This window comes from Oncorhynchus masou, chromosome 17 (assembly GCF_036934945.1).
Source record: "Oncorhynchus masou masou isolate Uvic2021 chromosome 17, UVic_Omas_1.1, whole genome shotgun sequence".
Classification (NCBI taxonomy): Eukaryota; Metazoa; Chordata; class Actinopteri; order Salmoniformes; family Salmonidae; genus Oncorhynchus; species Oncorhynchus masou.
In genome coordinates, this window is record NC_088228.1 from 34272290 (window position 1) to 34285075 (window position 12786).

The 12786-nt window shown below is 45.4% G+C and overlaps 1 protein-coding gene across 1 annotated transcript in view; it reads left to right on the plus strand.

Moving 5' to 3' along the window:
* The first annotated feature begins 464 nt into the window (after nt 1-464).
* The window catches only part of LOC135558263 (actin filament-associated protein 1-like 2), a 54202-nt gene continuing 41880 nt past the window's right edge, over nt 465-12786 (plus strand). The window contains exon 1 of the mRNA XM_064991982.1: nt 465-612. Within this exon, the coding sequence (XP_064848054.1) occupies nt 465-612 (148 nt within the window). The remainder of the gene's footprint in view (nt 613-12786) is intronic.

Consider the following 12786-nt stretch of genomic DNA (forward strand, 5'->3'; position numbering starts at 1 on the left):
ATGGGTGGGGATATAGCTTAAGAGGGTGTGAAAGATGCTGAATGGGTGTAGACAAAAGAAGGGCTATCCAGTAGTAGTACCAAAATATTCAAAGGCCATTTTATCAAAAGTAAGTTTCCAAGTTAATCAGCTTTCAAAGCATAATTACTTTTCCCATTGTTCCTCAACTGTAGTGTGTGATATAACATTTTCTAGCTTTGAGTCTCTACTTTTATCCAATGTAAAAAACATAATTTAAAATGTTGCTACATAAGACCGATTTGAGCCAGGCAGTCACATATGAACTGCAACTCAGCAGAATCTTTGAAATTGTTGCATGTTTTGTTTATATTTTTATTCAGTATATATAAACAACTTTTGGGAAGCTCATATTCTGAGCTAGCCATTAAAAAATATGGTCCATAGATCTACTTGAATCTAAAAAAATATATACTTTTTGTTGCAAAAATGTTTACAAATGAGTAATGAATGTTGTGTCAACAGTGCTGAACCGGCTGATTACAGCCTTGCATTCATTCCTGGTGGTGCTGGACAGTGAGAACCTCAGCTATATCGCTCAAGCCCAGAAGATGTCCATCTCAGAACTGCTGTCAAAGCTGAAAGACACCCCTGGTAGGTCACTGTTGTTACTTACTTACTTACTTCGGCACATTTCACAATGAAGAGGATTGGCCATCAAAAATGCCTGTAATGATGTACGCAGAGATTCGGGAAGCAAGTTCAGGGAGTGAATAGATTTAAAAAATAAATTAACAAAACAGGAACACAAACAGCGCACCGACATGAAACAGCAACAATGACGACTGGGGAAGAATCCAAAGGGAGTGATATATAAAGGTAAATCAGGGAAGTGATGGAGTCCAGGTGAGTGTCATTATGCGTGTAACGCTGGTGACAGGTGTGCGCCCCAGTCTGATGACCTAGAGGCTGAGAGCACACGTGACAATGCCTCTCCAGCAAACTTGGCAAAATATGTGGAATTGCAGGAAATTCACTTTAAAACAAACATTTTCTCTCAGGCTCATGGCAAAATGTGTAGAATAGCAGGATATTTGCATTAATACTGCAAAATGTTATATCATCCTCATAGCAAAATGTGAAGAATAGCATGAGAAGAGCTACAGGGGATTGCCCCCCCCCCCATTCTCATTTGGTCAGAGAGCTGTTTATCTGGTTTAGATTTTGTTGGTTTTCCTGTTGGCTGTAATATTTGTTTGGGCTGCTCCATCGAGTTTAACAAGATGAAAATGGTGCTGCTACTGGAGCTGACATGGGACCCCTGGCAACCTGAAACGAACACACCAAAACAGTACTCCGTCGTTGTCTGTGTTTCTGTCGTTGGAACATAAACATTCAACAGCACAAGTGTCAGTCTTTGTCCATGGTAGGTTCACACCCGATATATATATATATATATATATATATATATATATATATATATATATATGTTTCTAGTATGTGGACACTTGCTCATTGAACATCTCATTACAAAATCATGGGTTTAATATGAGTTGGTTCCCCCTTTGCTGCTATAACAGCCTCCACTCTTCTGGGAAGGCTTTCCACTAGATGTTGAAACATTGCTGTGAGGACTTGCTTCCATTCAGCCACAAGAGCGTTAGTGAATTCTGGCCCTTTCTTTAAAGCTTTTTTTTGTACATTTAAACACAATCTACTTGTAGTGAAGCCGTTCAAAATTTAAATGACATTCAGTCATATAACAGACACCCATGCAGAGCGACACACAGAAGCAACCAGGGTGAACGCCCTGCTAAAGGGCACTTCGACAGATTTCCCACAAGGTCAAAAATGGAGACCCGAACCAATGACTTATCAGTCACTGGCCCAAGCTCCCAACTGCCAGGCCACTAGCCCTCCAAGACCCCCCCCCCCCTCCCACGTTTCCCTCAGAGCTGCCACTCAATCTTCCAGATGAGTTCATTTTTTTACTTTTATCTTTGACCTTCATTCTATCCCCCGCCCAGCAACTCCACTCCCTCTTGTCTCCATTTCCACATCCCCACCCTCAGTTTATCTCAGCCCATCCCATCTACTGTATCTCTGCTGGCCAAATTCTTCAGATTTCTTCGCCCCAAATATCTTTCAACTATGCTGTGATGTTTAACAAACATTTTGAATCTATCTAATCGAATAGAATCCACAGATTGCGAGTTGAATATAAATGATTTTACTAAGAGTATTAGTAATTGACTTACCAGGTCTCTCTAGATCGCTGAACAATGCTATTTCTAGGGTCAATTTTAGATTAATGTTATGCTTTTTCAGCCATTCCTGAACCTGAGACCAGAAACATAGTACCTGAGGGCAATACCAAAACAATTGGTCTATTGATTCTGTATGCTCACAACAAAATGTGCAGAGCTGTGTCATGACTCTCCTGACAGTGGATCAAAAGACCCATCAGCTAGGCAAATGTTTGAAGAGATTGCCAGACCTCCTCTCTCCAACAGAAGAGGAGCAGGGGCTGTGCCTGTCTTGACACCTTAACACGGGGTCATAAATCTCTTTCTTGCCCTGCAGTATTGGGAAAGGAATCCCTTTGTCTACTTAAGACCTTTGCAGCCAAAAACTCTAACGGCCAAAGAATGAAGGTTGGAACAATATTCATGAGATAGGAATATTAAGAATGGTCCATGGGGATCTAAAGAATAATGTTTATTATTTATTATTTTGTGATGTCATTAACCTGTTGCGACTCTAGGGGCAGTATTTTCATTTTTGGATAAAAAACTTTCCCGTTTTAAACGGGATATTTTGTCACGACAAGATGCTGGACTATGCATATAATTGACAGTTTTGGATAGAAAACACTCTGACGTTTCCAAAACTGCAAAGATATTGTCTGTGAGTGCAACAGAAATTATGTTACAGGCGAAACCTAGATAAAAATCCAATCAGGAAGTGATGCATTTTTTGAAAGCGCTTCATGCCAATGACTCCTTATATGGTGGTCACATGATGGCTCCCGCAGAAAATCTTGCGTAAAGTACTGAGGTAGCCATTACTCCAATCGCTTCTAATGAGAAACCAATTGTCCCGACGGATATATTATCGAATAGATATGTGAAAAACACCTTGAGGGTTGATTCTAAACAACGTTTGCCATGTTTCTGTCGATATTATGCAGCTAATTTAGAAAAAAGTTGGCCGTATTTTCCGGTCGATTTTTCAGCCAAACGTGAAGGACAAACGGGAGCTATTTCGCTTACAAAAATAATATTTTTGGAAAAAAGGAACATTTGCTATCTAACTGGGAGTCTCCTGAGTGAAAACATCTGAAGTTCTTCAAAGGTAAATGATTTAATTTCATTGCTTTTCTTATTTTCGTGAAAATGTTGCCTGCTGCTAGCAGAGCCTAGCATATCGTTATGTCATGATAAACTTACACAAATGCTTGTCTAGCCTTGGCTGTAAAGCATATTTTGAAAATCTGAGATGACAGTATGATTAACAAAAGGCTAAGCTGTGTCTCAATATATTTCATTTGTGATTTTCATGAATAGGAAGATGTTCTAGGAAGATTTATGTCCGCTGCGTTATGCTAATTCGTTTGAGGCTATGATTACACTCCCGGATCCGGGTTTGAGAGTCACAAGAAGATGGTATATCCAAGTAAAACCGTAACTCTGAAAGTGTACGCAGCCTATGTATCAAGTTTACATCTAAATGTTGTATAAAATATATCATTAAATATGAAAATACTTTGGTGAAGATGGCAATGTGATTTTAGCCTTCTAAATTAGATAATTGCTTTTCATATAAGTGTGCCCAGTCAGTAACCATGCCCAGGTGTGCACAGACATTGTGTTGGCATGATGGAACACCCTTTTTGGCCAGAGTGCTTAAAAGGACTCGGTAACAAAATTTACATTACACCAGCTTGACGGAAAAATTCTACAGACCCGCCGACGTATAGCATGAGCTAAACGTTACAAATGGTTAAAACTACCAGACCTGAAAGCGCGGAGCGGTGGCTACAAAGCCAAAAATGGTGAGACCTGTACATTGCCAGGTTACTGCTGGCGTGTAAAGTGGTTGGGAGCAGAACCCTGAATAATCAATCATTGAGACAACTACGAGACCAAAAGACTTGAGACTTGTGGTCCACACGTTGAAATTGTTAGAAACTCTGAAGCTCTCAACCTCTACACGAGAAGATAACCTTTACCTAGGAGACCAGAAACATTCACAGTCTGCAGCTGTGCATGTAAAAGTGGTCCTAGAATTTGACCAAAGACATGAGGGGAAAGAAAGATCCCTCTTAGACAACCATTGGTGATCTATCCATTCCAACAACCTCACCACTAACAAAGAAGGACATTGTGACCTATGGTGGACAACCAGAGCCTTACATCGAGCCACTACCCATAGATGGATCCATCGAGTTCAACAGACATAGACGACGATCAAGGACAGCTACGCGTTTGCAAGATGGCGTCGCTAGAGAAGGTCGCCTCGCTTATAGTCATTAGGAAACTATGCAGTATTTTGTTTATGTATTATTTCTTACATTGTTAGCCCAGAAAATCTTAAGTGTTATTACATACAGCCGGGAAGAACTATTAGATATCAGAGCGATGTCAAATTACCAGCACTACGACCAGAAATAAGACTTTCCCAAAGCGGATCCTTTCTTCGAACTACCCGAGGCACTCAAACTGTTTCCAGAGGCTGACCCAAAACAACGTCGCCACAGGAGAGGTAGACCGAGCCGCCCTCTGGTCAGACTTCGGAGGCACGCACACCACCCACCGCTTCCGAGTATTTTACTCGCTAATGTCCAGTCTCTAGATAACAAGGTAGACACAATTAGGCTAAGGTTTCTTTCCAGTGATGCATCCGGGATTGTAACATACTCTGTTCCACTCTCTAGGGTCATGTGGTCAGAGTCGATACAGCCACCGGGATTCTTTGTGCGTCGTGCCGACAGGAATAAACATCTCTCAGGGGAGAATAAAGGCGGGTATGTTTGTTTCATGATTAATGACTCATGGGGCAATTGTAACAACATACAGGAACTCAAGTCCTTTTGTTCACCGGACCTGCAATTCCTTCCAATCAAATGCAGTCCATATTATCTGCAAGAGAATTTTCGTCAGTTATTGTCACTGCTGTGTATATATATGCCACACCAAGCCAAAACCAAGAGAGGTCTGAAGGTACTCCACTGGACTTTATGTTAACTGGAAACCATATATCTAGAGGCGGCATTTATTGTAGAAGGGGATTTTAACAAAGAAAATCTGAGAACAAGGCTATCAGCATATCGATTGTAGTACCCGGGCTGGCAGAACTCTGGATCACTGCTACTCTAACTTCCACGATGTATACAAGGCCGTCCCCTGTCCTCCATTCGGCAAATCGGACCACGACTACATTTTGCTTCTCCTCTCCTATAGGCAGAAACTCAAACAGGAGGTACCTGTGACTAGGACCATTCAACTCTGGTCTGACCAAATGGAATCAACACTGGATTGTTTTGATCACGCAGACTGGTGCCCCAAATAGGTCCACAGATTATGCAATCGCCATCACATTGCCCTGGACAAGAGGAAAACAAGAGGAATGTAAGAATGCTGTTCATTGACTACAGTTCAGCATTCAACACCATAGTACCCTCCAAGCTCATCATTAAGTTTGAGGCCCTGGGTCTCAACCCCGCTCTATGTGATTGAGTCCTGGACTTCCTGAAGGGCTGCCCCGAGATGGTGAAGGTAGGAAACAACATCTCCACTTCGCTGATCCTCAACACTTGGGGCCACACAAGAGTACGTGCTCAGTCCCCTCCTGTACTCGCTGTTCACCCATGACTGCATGGCCATGCACGCCTTGCAGATATCAAGAGGTCTACGACATTCAGATTGAGACTGATGAGGTAATGATTAGTAAGTGACTTGGGAATTTGGGGCACCATGGAAAAAGTTGTTTCATGAGTTGGGGTCCTGTGTGGCTCAGTCGGTAGAGCATGGCGCTTGCAACGCCAAGCGTCGTGGGTTCGATTCCCGCTGGGGCCACCCATATGCAAAAGTAGTGGCCCCAGCCGACTTGTAAGTCGCTTTGGACAAAAGCGTCTGCTAAATGGGATATATATATATATGAGTTACCATCTCAGAATGAACTCTTAGAAAATATATAGACTAAACTCTACACCAACGATTCATCAGACACTTCCTTTCACCAGGGGGTGGAGTTTAGTCAATTAAATTAAACATACCTTTGTGACAATATCCATATTCTTAAGGAAAAGCCATTTGGTTGAATCAAATCAAATCAAATGAATAGGAAGCTTTTCCTTAAGAATTGACTAAACTCCACCCCCTGGTGAAAGGAAGTGTCTGATGAATCGTTGGTGTAGAGTTTAGTCTATATATTTTCTAAGAGTTAATTCTGAGATGGTAACTCATTAAACAACTTTTTCCATGGTGCGCCAAATTCCTAATTAGTTATTTGGATAATTAGATAACAATAAACATAGTTTGTTTGATTGGATAAATAACAGTCATCAGATTAATGATAATCACGTCATGACATTTGGGATGATTGTATGTCCAAAATATTCAACATTTTGTTGGTGGCAAGAATTCTGTACAATAATTATAGTTGTAAAGCACAAAGTCTTGAATCTTCTGTCGTTTTATATATCAACTCATACAACCATGTACCATGAAATTGGTACATCAACAAGCTCTCTGTAACAATACAGAGGCGGATGCAAGATGCAAGCAACGATGGTTTAATGAATATAGTTCACAGCAGCAACAGGACAGACAGACTGTACTCAGACGGAATCCGACCCAGGGACTCGGGCGCATCTTCCGATGATAGCGTGCTGAGAAAACCCAGGGGAGTGTGTCCGGATGAGTAGGAAGGAGCACAGCAGATAATCCACACAAGAGAAGAGCACGACACAACCTCAGGGAAGAAACAACGATCTGACAACAAGAAACACTGGTTACAGAACATATAAAGGGAAGATAAGTGGTTCCAGCTGGCGCAGACAATCAGGCCGAGATTGGGAACCACGCCCACACAAACACGGGAGAGAGAGAGAGAGAGAGAGAGAGAAAGAGAAAGAGAGAGGGAGGCAGTGGATTCATGAACCGTGACAATACCCCTCCCCCTAGGAACGCCTCTTGGCGTTCCCAGGCGAATTTACCTGTCGATTGAAATCATCGATAAGGGAGTGATCCAGAATGTCCCTAGCAGGCACCCAACTTCTCTCCTCCGGGCCGTAACCCTCCCAGTCCACCAGGTACTGGAATCCGCGTCCCCTCCTTCTAGAGTCCAAAATACGATTGACAGAAAAGGTGGTTTCCCCATCAACAAGTCGTGGCGGGCGGGGGAACCGGGACCGGCGGGTTAATGCGTGCCTGAAACACAGGTTTTATTTTAGACACATGAAAGGTAGGATGAATTCTCCTATACGCCGGAGGAAGCTTGAGCCGGACCGCCACCGGACTAATGATCCTGGTGACTTTGAACGGGCCGATAAATTTGGGGGCAAGCTTGTTCGAAACAGATCGGAGTGGAATGTTCTTAGTAGAAAGCCACACTCTTTGGCCAACGACGTATACCGGAGGCTTCGACCGGTGGCGATCGGCCTTAGCCTTGGTGCGCGCCCCCACCCGGAGAAGAGTCTCACGGGCTCTGCTCCATGCGTGACGGCACCTCTGGATGAAAGCGTGAGCGGAGGGAACAGTGACCTCGGACTCCGTACTGGGAAAGATAGGTGGCTGGTAACCTAAACTGCACTCAAACGGAGAGAGACCCGTGGCTGCCACTGGCAACGAATTGTGAGCGTACTCAACCATAGAGAGTTGTTGACTCCAGGAAGAGGGATTCTTAGAAACCAAACATCGCAACACTCTCTCCAAATCTTGGTTGGCCCTCTCCGTTTGACCGTTGCTCTGGGGATGAAACCCTGAAGACAGGCTGACACTCGCTCCCAGTAACCTACAAAACTCTTGCCAAAACTTGGACACAAATTGGGGCCCCCGGTCAGAAACTACTTCCATCGGCAGGCCATGTAAGCGAAAGACGTGATCCACGACAGTTACCGCTGTCTCCTTGGCAGATGGTAATTTAGGCAAGGGAATAAAATGAGTCGCCTTCGAGAACCGGTCCACCACGGTCAAAACAACCGTCTTGCCCTGGGAGGGCGGGAGGCCGGTAACAAAATCTAGCGCGATGTGGGACCAGGGTCTCGAAGGGACCGACAGCGGTTGGAGTAACCCATCTGGGGGTCGATTAGAAGTCTTCCCAGTGGCACAAACCGAGCAAGCCAAGACAAAACTGTGAATGTCACGAGCCATCAGTGGCCACCAAAAGCGTTGCTTAACCAAAAAGCTAGTGTGGCTGACTCCTGGATGACACGCTACGTTGGAGCAGTGCCCCCACCGAATAACATCGGACCGACACCCCTCCGGCACAAACAACCGATTAGGCGGGCAACCGGGCGGAGGCGTTACCCCTTCTAAGGCCGTTTTGACCCTCGATTCAACCTCCCATGTGAGTGTGGAGACCACTAGGGTCCCGGGTAGGATGCACTCGGGAGTGGATGGGCGTTCGGAATGGTCAAAAATGCGAGAAAGGGAATCGGGTTTGACATTCTTGGAACCCGGGCGATACGAGAGAGAGAAGTCAAAACGTCCGAAAAAGAGTGCCCACCGCGCCTGCCTGGAGTTGAGTCGCTTGGCGGTTCTGATATATTCCAAATTCTTGTGATCGGTCCAAACTATAAAAGGTACCCCCGAACCCTCTAACCAATGGCGCCACTCCTCCAGTGCTAACTTCACTGCCAACAACTCTCTGTTGCCAATGTCGTAGTTGCGTTCCGCAGGTGATAACCGATGGGAAAGGAATGCGCAAGGGTGCATCTTGTCGTCAGAAGAGGAACGTTGGGAAAGTACCGCACCTACCCCCACCTCTGTTTCGTCCACCTCCACCACGAACTGACGCGAGGGATCGGGAGCTATGAGGATGGGAGCCGAAACAAAGCGGCTCTTGAGTTTGGCGAATGCAGCCTCGGATGTATCGGACCACCTGAACGTCACTCTGGGGGAGGTTAAGGCGGTAAGAGGAGCGACTATCTGGCTAAAGTTGCGAACGAAACGCCGGTAGAAATTGGCGAATCCCAGAAACCTCTGTAGGGCCTTACGGGAGTCTGGGCTTGGCCAATCCACCACAGCCTTAACCTTGTCAGGATCCATGCGAATACCTTCAGTCGAGACGATGTAACCTAGGAATGGAACGGATTGTGCATGAAAAATGCATTTCTCCGCCTTGACAAAAAGTCCATTCTCCAACAACCTCTGAAGCACTCGTCTGACGTGCTGAACGTGTTCCTGGAGAGAAGAAGAAAAAATCAGTATGTCATCCAGGTAAACATATATGAACTGATCAATCATATCTCTCAGCACGTCATTGACGAGTGCCTGGAAAACCGCTGGGGAGTTGGATAGCCCAAAAGGCATGACCAAATATTCGAAGTGCCCTCTGGGGGTGTTAAACGCGGTCTTCCATTCGTCCCCCTCCCTTATGCGAACCAAATGATAAGCATTACGTAAATCCAACTTAGTGAACACGGATGCTCCCTGTAACCTTTCAAAGGCTGAGGACATCAACGGTAAGGGATAGGTATTCTTCACTGTGATGTTATTCAACCCACGGTAATCAATGCAAGGACGCAGAGATCCGTCCTTCTTCCCCACAAAGAAGAACCCCGCCCCCGCTGGAGAAGAGGAAGGACGAATGAATCCAGATGCCAGAGAACCAGAGATGTATCTCTCCATAGCCTCCCTCTCAGGAACAGAGAGTGAATATAACTTGCCTTTAGGCGGAGACTCACCTGGCAATAATTCTATTGCGCAGTCATAGGGACGATGCGGAGGAAGAGAAGCAGCACGGAACTTACTGAACACCTCCTTCAGGTCGAGGTATTCAACGGGCACGTTAGACAAATCCACTGCCTCCTATAGAAACACAGAATCAGACACAGATGAACAAGCAGACACTAAATAGGACTCAAGACACTTGTTACTCCACATGGATATAGAGTTATGACCCCAGTCAACTCTGGGGTTGTGTTGGGTGAGCCAAGGGTGGCCGAGAACTAATGGTGCAAGGGGTGAGTCCATGAGTAGGAATGATAGTGTCTCAGTGTGATTGCCAGAAGTGATGAGTGTGATGGGTTCAGTGGTGTGAGAAATGTTGGGGAGTTCTTGACCATTGAGAGCGTTGACGGATATCTTGTGCGTGAGTGAGGTGATAGGGATCTGGAGTTTGTGAGCGAGCTTGAAGTCCATGAAATTACCCTCTGCTCCTGAGTCCAGTAAGGCTTGGGTGTCGTGCGTGTGGGTGGCCCATCTTAGTCTTACCGGGAGGAGAGTAGATGATGAGGTCTTCTCTGTGGTGACACCACCCGATAGTAGCCTCATGTTTACTACCGGGCCTGATCTTTTACCGGGCAGGAGTGGATAAAGTGGCCCGCTCTACCACAGTAGAGACAGAGTCCTTGGGATCTCCGCCTCTCCCTCTCTTCCCGGGAGAGGCGAGCTCTCCCCAGCTGCATGGGTTCGTGAGCGGAGGCTGAACTGGCCGTGTTCCCGCCGCTGGCATGCCAGCCCTCCGTGTCGTTATACGGTCTGTTAGGGCATGCTCGGCGGCCAATACGACTCAGACGAGCGTCGACCCTCAAGGCTAGTTCCACTAGTCCATTTAAACTCCTGGGAAGGTCCAGAACATAAATCTCCTTCTGGATCCGGTCCTCCAGCCCATGCAGGAACATGTCCCACTGCGCCTCCTCGTTCCACTGACACTCTGCGGCCAGAGTGCGGAATTGGATGGAGTATTCCGATACTGAACGGTCTCCTTGGCGAAGGTCAGCGAGTAGTCTGGCCGTCTCCCTACCCGCCACGGCCCGATCGAAGACCCTTCTCATCTCCTCGGAGAGTGTCTGGAAAGAGGTGCAGCATGGGTCCTGGTTCGCCCACACCGCCGTTCCCCAAAGAGCCGCTTTGCCTGATAGCAGTGTGAGTACGAATGCTACCTTAGACTGTTCACGGTTGAAGGTCCGTGGCTGCAACGAGAAATGCATGGAACATCTCATAAGAAAAGCTCTGCAATAGTCAGGATCACCTGAATAACCCTCTGGTGTCGGTAGCCGTGGCTCTAGCTGGGAATCCGGCTCTGGCGGGGCGGGTTGAACTGCCGGTGTAGGTGGCGCAGCGGAACCCCTCAGATGTTGCAATTGTTGGTTCAGCTGGGATACCTGCGTCGCAAGGGCTTGTACTGCCCGACCTGTGCTGGAGATGTTCTCCTCTTGTTGATCCATTCTCGTGATACTGCGGGAAATGAATTCGGTCAGACTCGTTGAACTCGCTGCATCCATGGTCTGGTCAGATCGTTCTGTAACAATACAGAGGCGGATGCAAGATGCAAGCAACGATGGTTTAATGAATATAGTTCACAGCAGCAACAGGACAGACAGACTGTACTCAGACAGAATCCGACCCAGGGACTCGGGCGCATCTTCCGATGATAGCGTGCTGAGAAAATCCAGGGGAGTGTGTCCGGATGAGTAGGAAGGAGCACAGCAGATAATCCACACAAGAGAAGAGCACGACACAACCTCAGGGAAGAAACAACGATCTGACAACAAGAAACACTGGTTACAGAACATATAAAGGGAAGATAAGTGGTTCCAGCTGGCGCAGACAATCAGGCCGAGATTGGGAACCACGCCCACACAAACACGGGAGAGAGAGAGAGAGAGAGAGAAAGAGAAAGAGAGAGGGAGGCAGTGGATTCATGAACCGTGACACTCTCACAACAATTTTGCAACCCGTCAACATCCTGGTCCTCAAATGAAGCTTTCCTATTTATGATATTTTTTATTCCTCCACCAGTTTTGATCCTTATATTGGGCAGACAGACCTCCTCCCGCTGCCACCTGCCTCCTCCATTTTTGGGGTAATGCTGTAATCAATTGGTTGTAATATTGGATTGAGCAGACTTTCCCATACAATTCTGAAGACTTTACTCTACCAATTCCATTTTAAAATATAATTTAAAAACAAAATACCATTTTGAAACGTATTTTCTATCAAGCAGCACATTTGTGTACAGCCACAATATTTGTTGTCAAATTTTGTAATATTTGTTCTATCTTTTCAGAGGAATGAAATTGAAATTGTAACCAGCTCTGCGACGCTTGTTTAAAAAAAGGTAGAAACTTTGAAAAAGGTTTCATTTTCAATTAATCAAAAATGAGACATGGCAATCTGCACAAAGAGTAAAAGTTTTAACAATTTTTCTTGTTTTTTTTTACCTTTATTTAACTAGGCAAGTAAGTTAAGAACAAATTCTTATTTTCAATTACGGCCTAGGAACAGTGGGTTAACTGCTTGTTCAGGGGCAGAACGACAGATTTGTACCTTGTCAGCTGAGGGATTTGAACTTGCAACTTTCCATTTACTAGTCCAATGCTCTAACCACTAGGCTAAGTAAAACTTTTGTATAAGTGAAGCTTTAAGACAGAGGTTTAGTGCTTTTATATTTAATAATCTCAACCCACCCAGTTCATATTGATTTTATAGAAAGGTGTCACACCCTGATCTGTTTCACCTATCTTTGTGAATGTCTCCACCCCCTGCAGGTGTCGCCCATCTTCCCCATTATCCCCTGTGTATTTATACCTGTGTTCTCTGGTTATTTGTTGCCAGTTTGTCTTGTTTGTCAAGTCAACCAACGGTTTTGTCTCAGATG